The sequence below is a fragment of the Culex quinquefasciatus genome, chromosome 1 (assembly GCF_015732765.1).
Source record: "Culex quinquefasciatus strain JHB chromosome 1, VPISU_Cqui_1.0_pri_paternal, whole genome shotgun sequence".
NCBI lineage: Eukaryota > Metazoa > Arthropoda > Insecta > Diptera > Culicidae > Culex > Culex quinquefasciatus.
The window spans coordinates 35,315,853-35,336,224 of NC_051861.1; the positions used below are offsets into that span (position 1 = coordinate 35,315,853).

The following is a 20,372-nucleotide window of genomic DNA, read 5'->3' on the forward strand; positions in this document are numbered from 1 at the left end:
TGCACATAAATCCCCCAGTTTTGCCCTCCTTTTTTAGCGAGGGATATTTTCCTCCTCAAAGTCAAAGAAAAGCTGACACACCAGCCTGCACTGGACTCAGATTTGAAAAGAAGAAAAAGCAGAAGAAGAAGTGGGTGAGGTGTTTGGAGGAAAAACGGAATGAAAATGCTGCGTTCTTAACGGTGAGAAAAGACATCGATAGTGTTAAAATTTGTGGAAAGATATACGGTTTCTTTCTAGCTTGCTTACAAAGTTTTTTATCTTCTTTTTCGTTTTTTTCCCCTTACCAATATACAGGTTTACAGACACCATCATGAGAGAAAGAGAGAGAGATAGGGATTGGTTCTTGCCTTCCATTCCGACTGAGTGCTCGCAAATCCCTTCTTTAAGATTCTTCCTACTTTCCTCCTTCTTTAGTCCTCATACTTTTACACACTTTATGTCTTCCCTCCTGGGAGCCAAGGATGAACAACCAACCTCCTGGACCTTGCACACCGTGTCTCGTTGAGATATACCTATTGAATCCCCCATGGCCTTAAGGTTTGCTGCACCCCATATCGAACGAGACGAGACTCGTCTGACGTCCGGACAGGCTGTGCATGCATCTCCGGTTCGGTCGGTCTATTTGCGGGATAAACTTTTCGTGGAAGTTTTCTCAATGTGGATCAGGATGCTGTTGGACGTGCCGAACGTCGAGACCCGTATGTCGAACTTGCCGTCCAGTCCGAGCGAGTGGGTCATCAATCTTGCATTCTCGATCGTCGAATCGCACAGTCTGTTCGAGGGAATGAACGAAAGAAAGAAAGGAATGGAATCAATAATTTGTGAGGAGTCGGTGAAGTGATATTATGCTTTCTTTTTTTTCGTGATTTTATTCGCGTTCACTGGTTTTGTGACAGGATGGCTGGTGCATTACTTTTATAATCACATATAATTTAAAAAAAATGATATTAAAGCAAAGTGTAACTTATCAAACATCCAAATAATTCAAATCTTTTTGAAGAAAAACTTTTGCTAACGCAGGAATATAAAAATCATAAAAATGATTACAATATTGAAACTTTTAAATTATTTTAAACAAAGCTTCAAAAATGTGGTTTAGATTTTCTTTGGTCATATTAGTACAAAATAGAGCGTCCGATTTCCCGTCCCGGGAAATTATTTCCCGGAAAAAAACATTTCCCGTTTCCCGGGAAATTTGTTATTTTCCCGGGAATTCCCGAAATACAAGCGGAAGTATATGTACATTTGCCTACCTTTTTGGCACCAATATTTTGAAATTATGCAAAAAATAATAATTAGAGAACCTGATTTGATTTTATCAAACATATGTTGAACTAATCAGCTTGTCTGTAAATTTCATGTCAAGGTTTAATTCAGATAGTATTTATTACTGAAGCATTCATAACTAGGAATATTGTATGCTTGTATGTTGTGCAACAAAAATTACGCTATAATGGAATGAATACTACCTTTTTTATTTTCAACAACCTATTTTAACGATTTTTTTTGTTATATCATTTGAAAATGAGATATTTACCTCTTCCGGCCAAGATCAAAATTGAGATTTGTTTAAAATTCTTGTTTACATTTTTGGTAAATAAATAAAAATTGAATTGATATAATTAATTTTCTCAAAAAGGGTTGTGCGAGAAGAATTTGTTGAAAAGTATTCGAGAAATTATAGTTTGAGGTTATACATTTATAAAGCACTTGAGCTGCCATGGGATTAAAAGGGTTAAATATGAGTAATTCTCTACGAATTCGCTTTTTTAGAATTTTAATTTTTGTATTTTTTAATTCGACTGAGACTTTTTTGGTGCCTTCGGTATGCCCAAAGAAGCCATTTTGCATCATTAGTTTGTCCATATAATTTTCCATACAAATTTGGTAGCTGTCCATACAAAAATGATGTATGAAAACAATTGCATGGCAATATCTCAGCAACTAAGGGTCGTATCAAAAAAGTTCTAGAAAGCAAAATATAGAGCAGGCCTGCCCAACGTCCGGCCCGTGAAGCCATTTCTTCCGGCCCGTGACGGCTTTTCAAAATACACTCAAACCCCGATGGTTTGACACCAAATGTTGTCAAACGAACGGGGTCACTTTTTAGTTTGACACCCCATAGAGATATCCACGCGCGAGAGTGTGTAAGTTTGTACAAAATTTACACGCAGACTTAGGCAAATCGAGTAGAATGATTCGTCTGTCAAAATCAGCTGTGTTCTTTGTTATACCACGAGCACGTGGTAAACAGCTGGTTTTTACAGACGATTGATCTACTCGATTTGCCTATGTCTGCGTAAAAAAAGTGTAAACAAAATCAGCTGAATTCCAATCAGCCAATCACAATCGTTCAAAACCAAAACAATACTTCAAATACAAATACTAACACAGAATCATTGTGTGCGTGAGAGAAACCGTGGAGATCTCTATTTACACGGAGTTCACACGCACTAACAAACATTTGTTTTGATAGTGTGCGTGAGCACCGTGTAAAAAGTGACAGTTCGTCACTTTTTAGTTTGACTTTGACCAACGGGGTACAAACTAAAAAAGTGTCAAACGAAAAAGTGACCAACCACCGGGGGTTGAGTGTAGTTCTATGACCGGCCCTTAAAGCTGTTCATGAAATATTAAATAAATAAATTGATTGTCTGAAATAAATAAAATAAGCTTGAGATCAAATTTTAACATAGAGCAGTTCTCTAGGATTTCGGTCAATCGATTTTTTTTTGTATTTTTTAATCCGACTGAAACTTTTTTGGTGCCTTCGGTATGCCTAAAGAAGCCATTTTGCATCATTAGTTTGTCCATAAAATTTTCCATACAAGTTTGGCAGCTGTCCATACAAAAATGATGTATGAAAATTCAAAAATCTTTATCTTTTGAAGGAATTTTTTGATCAATTTGGTGTCTTCGGCAAAGTTGTAGGTATGGATACAGACTACACTGAAAAAAATGATACACTTAAAAATAATTGGTGATTTTTGCCTTCCTCACTGAGGTAAGGCTATAATCCTGCTCTGAAAATGAACTTTTTATTAAAAGCTTCTAGACCCACCTTCATGTATACATATCTACTCAGAATCGAAAACTGAACAAATGTCTGTGTGTGTATGTGTGTGTGTATGTGTGTGTATGTGTGTGTATGTATGTATGTGACCAAAATTCTCACTGAGTTTTCTCAGCACTGGCTGAACCGATTTTGATCGAACCAGTTGCATTCGACTTGGTTTAGGGTCCCATACATCGCTATTGAATTGTTTGAAGTTTCGATAAGCAGTTCAAAAGTTATGCATAAAAATGTGTTTTCACAAATACCGGATCTCAATTATATGCATGTAAACGATGTCCGGATCCATCATCCGACCCATCGTTGATTAGGTAATTGAAAGGCCTTTCCAATGAGTCCAAGACATTGATGATCTGGCAACCCTGTCTCGAGTTATGACCACTTAAGTGATATTTATGTACTTTTTTGAAGCCGGATCTCACTTAAATGTATGTAAACTATATCTGGATCCATCATCCGACCCATCGTTGGTTAGGTAATTGAAAGGCCTTTCCAATGAGTCCAAGACATTGAAGATCTGGCAACCGTGTCTCGAGTTATGACCACTTAAGTGATATTTATGTACTTTTTTGAAGCCGGATCTCACTTAAATGTATGTAAACTATGTCCGAATCCATCATCCGACTCATCGTTGGTTAGGTAATTGAAAGGCCTTTCCAATGAGTCCAAGACATTGATGATCTGGCAACCGTGTCTCGAGTTATGACCACTTAAGTGATATTTATGTACTTTTTTGAAGCCGGATCTCCCTTAAATGTATGTAAACTATGTCCTGTTCCATCATCCGACCCATCGTTGGTAAGGTAATTGGAAGGCTTTTCCAATGAGTCCAAAATATTGAAGATCTGGCAACCCTGTCTCGAGTTATGACCACTTAAGTGATATTTATGTACTAATAAACTATGTAAACTAGTAAACTATGTCTGGATCCATCATCCGACCCATCGTTGGTTAGGTAATTGAAAGGCTTTTCCAATGAGTCCAAGACATTGAAGATCTGGCAACCCTGTCTCGAGTTATGACCACAAAAGTTATACATTGTGTTCTTTTTTTCTGGATCTAAAAAAATGATGAAACCACTCATATACCCATTTTTGGTAAAAAGTGAGGAAGGCATCAACCATATAGGTGGATTAAGTTAGTTTTTTATTTAACTTTTTATCACTAAAACTTGATTTGCAAAAAAACACTACTTTTAATTTTTTTTATTTTTTGATATGTTTTAGAGGACATAAAATGCAAACTTTTCATAAATTTCCAGGTTGTGCAAAAAATCTTTCTAAACCAGGACTAACATTTTAAAAGGGCGTAATATTGAATGTTTGGTTCTTTTGAAATGCTAGTCTTGATTTGAAAATTTTGAAAATATTGTTTTCGAAAAGATCGGAAAATTTCACAAATGTTTCATATATTAACATTGAAAATCGGACCATTACTTGCTAAGATATCGACAATAAAAAATGGTGGGTTGTTTGGGTGAGACTTAGAAAACATCAATTTTCCTGTTTTTAAACCTTTGCATTGCAATATCTCAGCAACTAAAGGTCGTATCAACAAAGTCCGAAGAAGCAAAATATAGAGAATTTTCTCAGCTTTTCAAAAATTTTTTTTCCAAAAGTGTGCAAACATGTGCACTATTTAAAAAAATGAAAAACTGCGACAATTTTCAAAAAAGTTACCTAAAAATGGATTTATCTTGAAAACGGTGCACTTTATCAAAATTTCACTTAAGTACTTTTTGATTGCAAATTTGATTTTACATCGAAAAATGAAGTTGAATGTTTTTTGCGACCAATATTTCGATTTTTTGAAAAAAACCAGTATTGATTAAAAAATTTATAACTCGGTCAAAGATTTTTTGCACAACCTGGAAATTTCTGAAAAGTTGGCATTTTATTAAACATATCAAAAAATAAAAAAAATTAAAAATAGTGTTTTTTTGCAAATCAAGTTTTAGTGATAAAAAGTTAAATAAAAAAATCACCAATTTTTTTTTAAAGTGTATCATTTTTTTTCAGTGTAGTCTGTATCCATACCTAAAACTTTGCCGAAGACACCAAATCGATCAAAAAATTCCTTCAAAAGATACAGATTTTTGAATTTTCATATATCATTTTTGAATGGACAGCTGCCAAATTTGTATGGAAAATGGCAAACTAATGATGCAAAATGGCTTCTTTAGGCATACCGAAGGCACCAAAAAAGTCTCAGTCGGATTAAAAAACACAAAAACTAAAATTGAAGAAAAAAGACCGATTTCGTAGAGAACTGCTCCATATTTATACAACATTCTTTATGTTTGAATTTAATTCTTATAATTTCTTTATTGATATTTTTAAACTGAAAACTTGTCCATTTCGTAAAATTGTGAAATTTAAAAAAACTTGGATTGTTGTCTAAAAATGTACAAAAAGAAACTAAATTTAAATATTGTTTAGTTTTAACTGGGTTTTTTTCAAATTGAAGTTGTTTTCTATTTTATATTTTTTAAATAAATATGTAAGCAAAAACTAATGTATTTTCCGGAACAACTTTTCAATTTGAGAAAAGCTTTAAAATGCAAATTATTCATACTGAATATTAAAAAATGTCTCAAGCAATTAGGGAGCAAAAATATATTTTTAATAAGCTTTGAATTTCGAAGGAGAGCGAAAAAAAATATTTAAAATGACTAAAAAACACAAATTTTAAAAAGTAAAAAAAAAAAATTAAATCATTTATTTTTTTACTTTTTTTAAAATTTGTGTTTTTTTAATCATTTTTTTTTAGCTTGAATAAAGGTTCACAACAACTCTAAAAGTTATTTTTTGTAAAGGATATTCGAATTCAAATTTCGTTTGAATAAATTTTACTATGTCTCATTTTTTTTTATATTGTAGTGTTGAGAAAATTAAACAAACAAAAATTGCAGCGGCCATAAAAATTATAATGTTTTACACATTTTTGAAAGTTATCTTTGTTTTTCATTCTTTAAATCAAGATATATGAATCCTTTTTGCAACACAAGTTCTTCTATTTATTTACTTTAAAAGAACCCAAGCATAAAAAATTTTTATTTTCTGTTTTAGAAAAATCATATCTGGCCCGCAAGGCTAAAAGGTTGGGCACCCCTGATATAGAGAATTTTCTCAGCTCTTCAAAAATATATTTTTCAAAAGTGGGCAAACATGTGCACTAATTTAAAAAAATGAAAAACTGCGACTATTTTCAAAAAAGTCACCTGTAAATGGATTTAACTTGTAAACGGTACACTTTATCAAAATTTCACTTAAGTACTTTTTGATTTCACATCGAAAATGAAGTTGAAATATTTTTGCGACCGAAATTTCGATTTTTTGAAAAAATCAGTGTTGATTCAAAAATTCATAACTCGGTCAAAGGTTTTTTTTGGACAACCTGAAAATTTCTGAAAAGTTGGCATTTTATGTCCTCTTAAACATATCAAAAAATAAAAATAGTGTTTTTGCAAATCAAGTTTTAGTGATAAAAAGTTAAATAAAAATCACAATTTTTTTTTACCGTGTATCATTTTTTTCAGTGTAGTCCATATCCATACCTACAACTTTGCCGAAGACACCAAATCTATTAAAAAAATCCTTCAAAAGATACAGATTTTTGAATTTTTATAAATCATTTTTGTATGGACAGCTACCAAATTTGTATGGAAAATAATATGGACAAACTAATGATGCAAAATGGCTTCTTTGGGCATACCGAAGGCACCAAAAAAGTTTCAGTCGGATTAAAAAATACAAAAAAACATCGAATTTTGTAACTTCGGGAAATTGGACGCTCTAGTACAAAACAGTACATAGGAAATGCCTATGAACCAGGGCGTCTCCATAATTGTACATTAGGCTCATAAATTTTAAAGGAGACGCATGGCTATCCAGAAGCGATCGTTTTAGGATGGTGTAGTTAATCCGGTACCGGATCAACAATAACTTTGCAAAATTTTGGAATAAGTGTATCGTTTTCATGTTTAAGACATTCCAATTTTTTTTCATCTAATTTGATCGATCCACTTACGAAAAAATGTAGCAAAACGTAAAAATCTCGGTTTTGCTCTGGGCGGGAAGGGGTTAAATAAAAAGAATGAACATGATTTTTTTTTTCGATAAGATCAGAAAATTTCACAAATGTTTCATATTTTAACATTGAAAATCGGACCATTAGTTGCTGAGATATCGACGTTAGAAAATGGATTGTTTGGGTGAGACTTACTCTTTTTAAAAAGATAATCACACCGTCTTTGCAGACTGAATACTAATATTAAACGGGACACCATAGCAACTTAGGGATCGGCAGCCGAAGCCGCTAACCACCGTGCCACGAGGCCCTCCTACTTCTACATCTCGTCGCCGTTGTGCTAACTTGTCGTACGTGCATTTTGGGCCAAATTGAGTTAAGAACGCCATTTTGTGCAGCTCACAATGCCACATCTTTTCAATCCTGGGATATTCAACGAAATCCGAAAAAAAACTCCGTGCATTTTTGTCACTTTTCATATGAAAGTAGTTTCAATCTTGTCGTGCTATCTTGTCACTCCCTGAAAATTGATGTAAGTGCGACAACTGGCCAAAGAGATTTCAGGTCAGAACGCGTTTGACGCACGTATCAGTTAGACTACCGTAAACATTTGTAATTATAACTCGGGACTGCAGCAACCAACTTCAACCAAACTTCGGGACAATGCACATAATGGTCAGCCAAACAAAACGTGTTTGTTATTGTTTACATAGCGTGATTTCGTTTTTGTTTATTCAAGGTCAAACATTGAAACGCGTTTTTCTCGGAACGTCAAAATGGCGGGTGCGACAAGATAGCACGGCAACGTCGATCTGTCTTAATTTGTTATATTATGTAGCAGATGGCGGTGCTTGAGGAAACATGATAAAATGTGATATTTTTTTTCAAATTTGAAATATTTTCTTACAAGAATGTTCAGGTCATCATTTTTATTATTGTTTTAATATTTCGGGAAAATCGGGACAAATTATATTTTTTTGGAAACATCCCGGAAATTTTGTCCCGGAAATGGACATACAAAGTCTCACCAAAATTACATAAAAAATTCTAGTACAAGTTGATTTGCAAAAGATAAACACATGCAGAAAAATAAGGCATATTTGAATCAACAAAACGTTTTGCTGATTTGAAACTCAAGATTTTTGTTGAATCAACGCTTAACGTCAAAGCAACTTTTTCAAAACAACAAAAGATTTTTGTGGAATTGAAAAAATCAAGGTTTGTTTTAAAGCAAAATCGGCGTTGATTATAAAAAATTTGTTGAATCAAACCTCGTACGACTGATTCTACAAAATATTTTTCTGCGTGCACTTAACTCTATCCAGTGATTTAATTAAAAATTGATTTAATCAAAATTCACAAAATTCATTCTAGAATTGTTATATTCACCTTTCTTTAGATCGAGTTTCACTCGAATTTTAGCTCAATGAGCCATGTTTCTCAAACAGAAGAATTGGCCCAAGAGAGCACATACGCAACGATATGTCAACATATTCCAGGGTAACCCCTTAAACTTGGTCGTTACAGTCCTAAACGCTTAACAAAATGTCTATTTCATAAATTTCATAAATATAACAACTTTTATTTTATCCATTTTTTCCGTCTGAAAAAAAAATCTAACTGGGAATCATTTAACACTATGCAAGTAGAAAGAACGGTGAAATTCCATTTGCCAATTTCGATTCTTTTTTCAGCGTTTTCCCAGCTTTGATAACGAGGCAACAAACGTAATCCATGCAAATCCACATCTAGATTTGAATATCTTGCTCCAGGCTAGACATAGCAATAAATCGGAAGCTATCCAAATCTGGCACCCGTAAGTTCATGCCATTGATTGATTTTAGCAGTGATTTCATGTCTGAACAATATGTTCGATATCAATTGAGTTTTTTTTTTGATTCGACTAACTTTTTATTGATTTCAAACTGTTTATCTGTATTTTGCCTTCAAATGCACAAAAAAGGCATTCAAGGGAACAGCATCTAACTCCATCGTGCCTCTTATGTTGCCATATCAGCACTTTAACGTTCAATTACAGTTCATAAAAGGCGTTTTCAACTGAAATCGAGTGATAAATAGATCAGTTATCTTTTTCCGCTTGGTTATCATCAAGTTATCAAGCACACTCACCTCACATCAATCTCCATCCCCCGTATATCGGCGCAGTGCGTCCCAATGGCCACGATCTGCTCCTCGCTCAGCCCGGCCACCGTAATGCCGAGCCAGCGCAGCAGCGGCAAAAACCCGAGCAGCGCGTGCATAAACTGCGCCTCGATGCGGGCTTTCTTGGGCCTGTCCAGCACCACGATCCCGTCCAGCTTGACGTGACTCATCGGGCTCGACTTGAACAGCTTGGAGACAGTTTTGAGCGTGCGCACCGCGTCGTCCAGATGGACGATCCAGTTGCAGATCTTCAGCGTGTTCAGGGAGCTGGCAAAGAGGGGGAAGGGGATGATTGTTAGTGTTTTAGATAGAGATTGTTGAGGTTATGTTTACCTAAAGTGCCCGTTCAGGGTGGAGAAGAAACCGATGATGTCCTTGTCGGAGAGGATCAACGGGGTGGACGTGGTGCTGCCGAGGCCGGTGCGCGACGGCGCCGACAGGTCCAGCTCCCGCAGGTTCACGAAACCGGTCAGATATGGTAGCATGTGGGGACCCTTCATCGAGACGTGGTCGGCAAAGAGGATCTGTCAAAGCGAAAAGAGGTTAGGTTGTGGTTTTTTGGAGCGTCTTCTGGATCGCTTACCTGTGCGCCGGCCATTTTGAGGTTCACGACGGAGCGGCAATCGTACGCGGAGCTCGGCATGGCCAAATCGCTCTTGAACATGGACACATTCAGCCGGCAGTTGTTGAGGCCAAGTTCGCGGATCGACGTTAGCGACAAGAAGCCTCGGACGGAGGCGAGCGTGCCAATGTTCTCTATCCTGAAGCTCCACCCGTCCAGGCTAAGCAGTCTTAGTGTGATGCAACTACCCAAGGCACGTGCGGACATTCCGACGGCGGCGTCCTCAAGGGCGATCCGCGGCGATCCGAGACTCAGCATTTGAAGGGTGGGTGATTCGCTGGCGCCAAGTACCGTCGGGAGGATCTCGCTGAGCCGGGAGGCACCTTCCAGCTTGATCGAGTGCAGAGTAGCGGAGACGCGAACCGTTTCTCCGAGACACATGGAGTCTTCCAGCGAGAGTTGCGCCTTGCTGAGATCTAGGCCGTGCAGTCGGGAATACGGATCGCGAGCGGCCAGGAGCAGTTCGTGCAGGGTTCCGGAGTTGTGGGGACCTCCGTCGCAAGCGGGGGTCGGGTACCACGTTCGGGAGATTACGGAATCGGTGCTGCGCTTGTCTGGCGGTCCGTCCATAGGCTGTCGGGGCAGGGTAGCTGATCGACCCATGGCCGATGTGGAGTTGAGGACTCCTCGGGGCAGTGATGAAAATATTCCGGTAGGGTAAGATCGGGGCGAGGGCGCTCCGGTGAGGGACGATTGTTTGATGAGGCCAGAGTTGCCGGAGCTGCTACCGGAGCCGGAGCCCATGCTGACGCCACTCGAGGAAGGAGGATCGTCGCGGGCGCCCCAGCTGGACGCTAGCGCAAGATATGATAGGGGTCGGGCGTTCAGGAGACTGGCCAGGGCCCCAACGGCACCGCGTTCACAGCGAAGATGCGGGAATGAGAGTCGCGTCACTTGAGGACACTTTTCCAGCATGGAGCAGATTTGAACCAGCTGGGAGGTGCACAGACTAAGATCCAGAATCAAATTGCTGAGCTTCGGTTGTCGCGGAATTGTCCGGCAGAGACCGGTCACCACCGACTGTAACTTTAGGATAGGAGGATCCTCCTCAAGCAGGGTCAGAATGAGTTCGAAACTCTCCAGTCTTGGTTTTAGCACCGTCTTGGATATGCACGACGCCAGGTAGTTGATGTCCGAGTCGCGGACCTCGTTCTCGATCAGCGAAGTTATCCGCAGCGTCGTGACGGACTCATTCTTCAGCAGTGCGTCCAGGAAGATGTCCATCACGTTGCGCGACTCGAGCAGCATGTTCTTCTCGATTTGGTAGACGATTTCTAGGTTCTTCAGCGTACAGGTTGGGCTCTTCAGAGCCATTCCCCATCCTTGCAGCTCGGAGGCAGTGGACTTGATCTGCACCCAGATGGGTTTAGCCTCGAGCGGTGGGATTGGGGGTGACTTGGAGATGCCCAGGATCTCGCAGAGAGCTGTGAGGTTGGCCTCGGTTTCACCGCCGGCTAGGGCTAGGGAGAAGATCGTTTGGGGACTCAACCAGAGTGGGGTCAACTTGGAGAGGAGCAGGTGAGCGCGAGATCCCAGCAGTGCCATGGAGTACGTGAGGACTTTGAGGATCTCGGGCTCGACTTCGTCGCCGATGGCAAGTCCAGCTACTTCAGCTGCGAGCAGTCCCGGTCGGCTGGCGAGTGAGACCAGGTAGTTGGCCGCTAGGAACTCGGCGATTCCGGGGCAGATCGTCGTGTACTGGTACTCGGATTTTCTCCGGGCGGTGCGTCCAAACACGGGACCTTTGTCCAGGCAGCCGATGATGTTGGTCTCCGGCGAGGAGCAGTACATTTTAAGCTCCGCTGAACTAACCGTTGATCGTTTGGTCTTGAGACAGAACAGGGCTAGCCGTCCTAGCTCGGTGACCTGGGTGTGTGACGAGTTGGCCGCTACGCAGTTGAACACGGACGCTATCACGTTGATTTCGTCCTCGGTCCGAAGGACGCCGGCGTTTGAGTTGTAGATCGCGGCAATAGCCAGACATCCTAGCGAAGTCCGGGCAATGTTTCGCAGATGGTGGCAGTCTTGAACGCTGTCGATGAGCCTCGTTGGGGCACCCCACTGCCCTCCTCCGAGCAGCGAAACCGACCGGCCCCAAGTGATGCCCTCAAAGGTGATGTGCCGCTGCATCAACGGCAGAAGCTCACTGCAGGATGACGTTACGGAAATTAAAATGACCCGTGCTTCCGGAAAGAGTCGACCTTCCAGCAGATCCGCCACGTCCTTCTGCACGGTCTTGTTCTTGCGGGACTTGCTCTGCACGTCGTACCCGTCCAGCACGATCAGCAGTTTGCTCTTGAGCGACTCAAGCGAGCTCCAGGCGGCGTTGAAACCGCCAAACCCGGACGCAAACGGGTTCTGCGGTCCGCGAGGCAGCAGTTCTTTCGCCACGTAGCTGGATATAGACCCGCGTAGCTCGTTCAACGGTACAAAAAGTGCCAACGCTACGGGTTGACCTCGCGGAGGCCACGGCGGTTCCCGGCTCCAGCCGTGCAGTATCCGGAGGGCCAGCGTGCTACGCGTGACCCACGGCGGACACTCGATGAGGACACGCCGTGGCGCCTCCAGAAACGGTCCATCCTTGGTCTGAACGGCGGCCAGGATCTGGTCCACGGTGATGCACTCGTTTAGGCCGTGCGAGTGGATGTGCAGTCTTAGTTCGGGTTCGAGCCGGGCCGGACAGAGGACGCCGGGCGCCACCGGTTGGACCCAGGTCGGCAGGACCGGCTCCTTCAGCGCCAACTCGGTGTAGAGATTGCGCAGGGCGTGCGCTAGCCGACCTTGCGGGTCGCGTCGATTCTCGAGCAGGCATGCTGGCGGACCGGGAGGTGACGCGGGACACTCGAGCGACACGTACGATCCGGACAGTTCGTATTCGGTCCGGTAGGAGGTCGGGGTCGTGATTTGATGGTGGTGGTGATGCTGCTGCTGCGGATGTGGCTGGCTGTTGGTCTTCGTTGGATAGCACTGCAAAGAAGGGGTAAATAAAAATTTCAAACGTTACTTTGGCATTGCACAACGTGCCTCAAAGGGAATATCTGCTTCAGTGGTCAATTAGGGAACTTTTTGCCGGTTGCTGCAACTTTAACGAAATCATTTCCCATTCCGGTGAATAGACGGAACGTAGATCCGCAAAGATATGGCCCAAAGTTTGTCTGGTGTGCAACTTTTCGTTTTTTTTTTCATTCCGTTGTTGACCCACCACGTTGAAATGCTAGTTCTTTTCGTTATCTACGCGCGTGCTCGCTTTTCACACACAGTTTGTGGGTCGGGGCGTAAACTTTTTTAATTTTGAAAGGACTTTGATGTAAGTTTTTTTTTCGTGCAGTTCTTTTGGTGGATTTACAAGTTTTTTTTTGCTACATTTTTCCACGAGCCTGCGGCAGACAAGTAGAATATATGCGGGAAACGCACGGTGGAAACTATTCGGAAGGATGGTGTGATGCATGAGCTTGAGTTGCATCCTCCGAGGGCTTTGAATGATATCACTGACTGGAAGAGTGATTATCTGTGCGCGTTTTTAAAATTAAACTGCGAATTTGGGATGGTTGAACGCTTTTGATTATACAGTGAGAGAATAGCTTCATTGAGTTTTAAAGTTGGTAATTTAGTTAATTTAGTTTATGGAAGATAGCAAATAAGTCAAAGCTTGACACATCCCATCACCAGGCTAAATTTCAAATTTAGGCTAATTCTGACCACGGGAATCCCTTGTTTGTTTGTATGGGAAAAATCGCCAAAATGAATGGAAAAAAACAATCGTTCCTGTTTTTACCAATTTACCAGGCGCAATAACTATCCAATTCTTACCAATTTTCGGAACTAAGATCTTCATTAAATTTGGAACAACTTTCTCGAAGACAGCATATTTCTAGAATTTTCAGCTAAAAATTTGCATTTCTGCGTGGATGGCTCTTAGTTTAAAACCACAAAAAAAAAACTTAACAGTCATGTGCTCGTCAAAGTGCGTCACGTGTTAATCTGAAAAGCTCACATTTTTCACGTTCTCGTACGTGAACTTTCATCATTCGCGGATTATCCCGGCACACATACGTGGAGAATTGTCACATGTTTGCAGCGGGAAACAGCCATTACTTTTTTTTGCCAGCCACAAGAGGAAAACGGGTAAAAAATAGTTTCATAAAAGTCCAACATGATACAACGAACTTTCCACCGAAACACGTTCGCCTTCGGTGGAGAGCAACCGGAGCACGTCACTTTTGGAAGAGTATTTGACACTGACTTATGAGTACATTTTTCGAAGATTTTTGTTCTTTATGTTATATTTATAAGATTATTTTTAAAATTTAAAAAAAATTATCTCTTTATCAAATATTACTCAAGACAGCCATATGTCACACCCAACTCCCCACTTTTTACATCCCGGGGAGTATGCAAATGTGTTTTAAATGCACTGCAATCCGTAAAGTTGCGTTTTGTTTCAAAAACTGACTGCACTGCACAGCACATTCTCACACATTTCTCTTGCTGCCTGCCTGGCTGCAGTAAATTTTCCATCATTTTCCGACGGCGACGACGCGTTGCAGTGCTGTGGAGTGAAATGTGTTTGAAAATGTTTCCAGCAACAGCTTTCAGGGAGCGTGACATTTTTGAGTCAAACTAGAGCAAAAAAAAAAGTGGAAGCGGTTTTTGAAAGTTGGCAAAAGGCTTTGCATTCCAGAAGGCGAAATTCCAGGGCAACATTGCGATGGCACTATATGCAGTTTTGAAAAAAAGGATCATAAATTCATGAAGCTTTTAAGCTTCAATGATGCATTGTATGGTCATTTGTTTATTTTTTTTCTTTAAACGGAATTCATGAAATGAATTTAAAATCATCAATTGTGATAGGAAACAGCGAAAATTTGTTTCGAATTTACCTGTTTGTATTTACACTTGAGTATTTGTTTCGGATACTGGATTTTTAGTTTTACTTTGGTTTATTTTATAAGTGGTGAGAATAAGGTACTAATGGAATAATTTTGCATTCCTTTGTTTTGTTGACCATCATTACTTCAAGTTGAATTACCAGATAGGGTATTTGTCCCTATTTTGGGCCTACTAAGCCGAGCTCACTTTTAACTTGATGTATTCTTAAAGGCTGCTATAGGCAGCCTTGCTTGTATTACATGAATAAGTTGGTTTTTTAATGCTAATGCTCTTACTTGAACACATTTTAGACGAAAATACCTTATATTGCTGTACAAGCACGAGAAACTAAAACATTTTTTGTCCCTATTTTGGGGATACTGCACCTAGCATACGACCTTCTTTGTGCATATTTTCGGCCTACCATCTGATTGGTTGAAATCTCGAAGCACGTGGCGAACTTTTTTGACGTACGGTTCAGCCCCAGCTCGTACAGTACAGCCGCACAAATTCGGTCGACAAACATGTTAAATAATTTTGATGTTTTAAGCCACAAATCAACATTAACATGATTGATTCCACTTGCATTACATGCATAATCAGCTTATACATGATTTATATCATTCTTTACGAGTTTTAAACAAAATTAAACATTTGTTGCGTAGCCAAACAACAAGCCCGTAATATACAATAAAGACTGTAACTTGTGAAAAGCGCACACACATTGTCACAATTTGTAGAAGTGTCAAATGGACTGAATATAGAGCCATTCTCTCCGAAATGGACGAAGTGACTTTAATCAGTTCTTTTATTGATTTGGTGGCAGTTAAGCGATTGTTTTTGCAACGGAATTGTGCAACCCACCAATAAAAACATATTGCCGGTGGTTGGAGATTCGGGGGACGGCTCTCATTAGTGTGCTGAGTGATGAAAGCCGTGGTGCTGAGTGTCAACAAGCGCTAAGCAAAAGTGGTGAAAATTTTCGACCTAACGGGCAACTAGCGATTTGCCAAGAAAAAAAATGAAGAGTTCTATTTTTATTGCTTTATTTCTAATTTGGGAAGAAAAAGCAAATTATTCTTTCCCACCAAAATGAAGATAATGTCTGCCCGTATCATTCTCAAGTGGCAGATTCCTGCCAGATATGGTGAAATGCTCAATTTCGTTGGATTAATGTTGGTAGACCCAAAATAGGTACTAGGCCCAAAATAGGAACAAATACCCTATCCATTTTGTTTGTTTTCTCCAAGTGGTAAAATACTTCAGGGTTTTTCATAGAGCCTTTTAAAACACCGAGTAAGAATATATGAAAAAGACAAAAGTGTTCAATTAAGTTTGCATCAACCGGAATTTTAAAGTTCTATGACCCCAGAAGCCTGCATCTGATATCTCAGTTAGAAAATGTCTAGTTTTCAGGGAAAAGTGTTTGCGACCACCCTAACAAAATTCGAAAATTGTCTAATTATATGTTTTCCATGTAATTTTGCACACTGAATCTGAATCTGCCCTCAGAATTGAGTCAAAGTGTCAAAATATTTTTGGTCATATTTTTTCAAGATCAATCAAACCATCCACATTAACGACTCCCGGGTCTTTTGTGGTCTCTATTGCAAGTTTCTGCTCGAACCTAGGAGTCCGAAGGCTTGAATGGGGAGATCACCCAAACCTCTTTTTACTCCAAGGAACCTTCCACCCCAGTGTTTGAACTGACGACCTTTGGATTGCGAGTCCAACCGCCGCCAGCGATTCCACCGGAGTAGGCTTGGTTTGGTGTGTTGTTTGTTCTTATGGCATAGAGACAACTCCTACACCTGGAATGACTTAACGGCCTAACAACCAAGGCCGGGACCGACATTTTACTTCCTCATCCGATGGAAGGTTGTAGCAGATGGGAATCGAACCCAGAATCATCCGCTTACAAAGCGGACAGCGTAACCATTCGGCCACGCACTGCCACATTTTTTTTTTTGCCATTTTTTCAAGATAAATTTACATATAAACTTTACCCTGATTTGCTACTGTAAACTGGGGTGACATAGAGTCTGCGATTAGCAGAGAAGCGAGTCAGACGTGCGTCCCTCACACACCAAAAAAAAGTGCAAAAAAGTGCAAAAAATGCCTCACGACAAGAAAGAGAGGCGGTCCTCACCAGCAGGATCGGCAGATTTGAAGAAGCTAAAGAATGCCGAACCTGCAAAGCCAGGCAGTTTGAGCAAGGACGCTCAAAATTCCTCTGGAAACTACTTCGCTACCCTCCCTGTAGACGTAAGCGAGAAGGAAGAATTTGAACGACGGGAAAAGGTGCCGCCAATTTTTGTGAAAACATCGTCATCGGATTCGGTGCGAAAGTGGCTGACCGGGTTTATCAAATCTGGTGCTTTACGAGCTTCCAGTCGCTTATGTGCTGATGGACTCAGTATTCTGCTACCTGGCAGAAAGGATTAAAATTACGTTCGGAATTTCTTGAACAACACAAAGATTGAATACTATAGCCATGACGATCCAGGTAAACGCCCCATGTAACTGAAAGAAGAGCTCAAAACTCTTAAGTTCAACGTAATCGAAGTCTTCAAGATGACGAGACGCAACAAGGACATCAAGTATCGTGATCAACTGTACCTAATTCATCTCGAGATAGGATCAACAACGCCGTCTGAACTGAAAGCAGTTTGTGCAATTTTCAACATCATCGTGACTTGGGAACGTTATCGTCCAGTGCACCATGACGTGACGCAATGTTCAAACTGCTTGCAAGGAACTGTTTCATCAAGAGTCGTTGTGCAACCTGCGGAGGTGAGCACAAAACTCAAGCTTGCGAAACAATCAACGAGAGCATCGAAGCGAAATGCTTCAATTGCGGTGGCGACCATTCGACCAAGAATCGGAGCTGCCCAAAACGTGCTGAGTTTGTAAAACTTCGGCAGCAAGCGACGGCGAGGCACCAACCAAATCGTCGCAAAAAACACCACCAGCATTCACGGACGTGGATTTTCCTGCTTTGGCGTCACCAGGAGCGGGATCTGCTCGAGTGGTTCCAAATCTGCAGCCATTGCCGTTGAATCAGCGGCAAAAAGTTGCAGAGAATACAACACCTCCAGGCTTCAGTCAGTAACCGAGGGAAAACCAACCATAAGCCATACCACTTAGCATGTAAAAGAAATGTAATTACATATTATAAGAAAGTTCAATAAAGACATATATAATAAAAAAATAAAAAAACTACAGGCTTCATGGCTCGGTCAACTGGGTGTGTTTGGGCACAATTTATAATACCATATTTTAAACATGATTGCTCTATTCATATGACTTCTAAATCTCCAATACCCTTTTAGTACCTTGAACTTGCATAAATCACAGCCCATAAAAAAACATGCATAAAAGGAAGGTGCTCTTTCACCAAAATAAGCCAACCCAAATGACCATCCGGGGGTTGTGTGCCTTTTAACGGGCCATCCATAATGCGGAGCTTTCCGGGATCAGAACCTAATGATCCGATATCGGGTTTTACCTGCTAGGTTTAAGAGGAACCAACATATATCACTGTCGCATTCTATGCTTATTACGCATTCGTCTCATCCTGGCTCTCGGTACCTTCTCGAAATGGACCTCCTTTTTCATATTTCAAAATAACTTCTTCTCAGAGATGCTGCATGACACCGGGGATGAAAGCAGGACTTTTCCATGGCACAGAGATATTCATCACGCCCAGATATGTGCCTTTTCTTAGAGATTCTACTCGGCGGTTGGTCGATTTTCCAGAGTGGATGTTTCAATCCAGGGAAATAGGCAAGTAAAGCGAGAAAAAAATCCAGAAGGATGCTTTCATCTTCTTCTCGGACTCTGCCGAGTGCGGCATGGTAATTTTGTGCAAGGCTCTCATCCGCATCTTTGTCGGTGGACCTCCGGGCAAATACCGGCCGGAGCCCAGCGGAACGCTATGGGACGCCGGAAGCTGGAACACGTTGGGGCTGTGGCTTACTTTCTTCCTTGCATGAAGATTAGGATGACTACATTTTATGATATCTTTTAACTTTATATTAAAGTTAATTTAAGACTTTTATTTTTTTATTTAAGCATAAACTTTTTCTGTTAAAAATCTAGAAAATTTGAATTTAGGTCATCCTATCATTGTACTTATTAAACCATCACAAACTACACATACCCCGAACTATTTCCAGATTGGATAGCCCAGATATAGAGCACGGAAACTAAATACCCCGACTCGCACTCGTTGACTAACCGACAGCCTAATGAGGTTATTCAAAGTTCAGCAAGTGACTTTGTAGCTACTTATAGGAGAATGCTGCGGAAGCTGAGCTCCGGAATTTGTGCTGCAGCAGCACATTCTTGCAGTACCGTATTCCGAATATTACCATCATGTACAGCAGCAACAGCAGCCAAAGGATACCAAATCTGGGAACTTTTGGCCCCCTTGCCCCAAACGAAGAATTACAAAGACGGTCCCCGGCCGGTACCAACTTTGGCAGGCACGTAGAGGTCATATTGTTCTTAGATCCCTCTGGCCTAGAGGGGTGGGAGCGATTGGAATGCAGTGGCATTAGCAGGAATCTCTGTGGGGCTTCGAGGAAATGCTGACGTGCAGGATTAACTGCATCAAAGAGGTTATGATTGTTGGTCCTGTGGGGAACATATTTGGGTGTTCTAGCTAATTTGTGTACAACATCATGAAATGATGTTTTTTTTCTGAGACGTTGAATTTCTAGCATCAGAAGAATTTATGCACCTTCAAATAATGTGAATTGAGACTGAGAATTGACTTTGTGTTGTGATTTGTGTATGTCTAAAATCTTCGAAAAAAAAAATCCTTTTCATATGTGGATGGAACCTACAAGTATTGAATGAAAGTAAAAGTAAAAATGTATACATATCGACTCAGAATCGAAAACTGAGCAAATTTCTGTGTGCATGTGTGAACCGACTTCAGCCAAATTGGTCGCATTCGACTCGGTTTAGGGTCCCATAGATCAAGTTTAACTTTTTTTAAGTTTTGATAAGAAGTTCAAAAGTTATGTATAAAATGTGTTTTCGTAAATGTCCGGATGTAAATAAAGTGATCTTTTATAACACCAAACCCTATAATATCATAAATCAATAGGAAGATAATCAAAAGATCTATTAAATGAGTCATAAACATTAAAGATCTGGTCGCCTTATCTAAAGTTATGGCCACTTAAGTGATATTTATGTACTTTTTTTAGTCGGATCTCAGTAAATTTGATGATAATGATGCCCGGATCTAGCTTGTGACACATCATTGCACAGTGGGCGAAATGGAACCCAAAATCGGACTTATTCATCTCATCCACCGTACGAAACGGCAAAGGGTCCATTTTGCCCCAATTCCCATTTTTTACATTTTTTTCTTGAAAATCTGTGCGTATTTAGACCGTAGGCTTTATGCGGCCATCCAAAATGCACTTAACTTATGTGAAAATGTCTCAGGAATGCAGTAAAAATAACCACTTGCAACGCAAAAATCATCTAGGGTCCATTTAACCCCAATTCCGCTATAAAAGCATTTTTGGCCGTTTTCAAATATTAGGTCAGATTTTGGAAAACTGAAAATATTTGTATCGTAAAGATGAGACAATG

General features: G+C 40.5%; 1 protein-coding gene across 1 annotated transcript in view; it reads right to left on the reverse strand.

Annotated features, from left to right (window-relative positions):
• Positions 1 to 275: 275 nt before the first annotated feature.
• LOC6039163 overlaps positions 276 to 20,372 on the reverse strand; it is a 39,957-nt gene continuing 19,860 nt past the window's right edge. Inside the window, exons 3-6 of the mRNA XM_038262218.1 lie at positions 9,852 to 12,857; positions 9,602 to 9,792; positions 9,236 to 9,535; positions 276 to 775 (exon numbers count right to left, since the gene is read on the reverse strand). Coding sequence (XP_038118146.1) covers positions 622 to 775; positions 9,236 to 9,535; positions 9,602 to 9,792; positions 9,852 to 12,857 — 3,651 coding nt within the window. The 3' untranslated portion in view covers positions 276 to 621. The remainder of the gene's footprint in view (positions 776 to 9,235; positions 9,536 to 9,601; positions 9,793 to 9,851; positions 12,858 to 20,372) is intronic.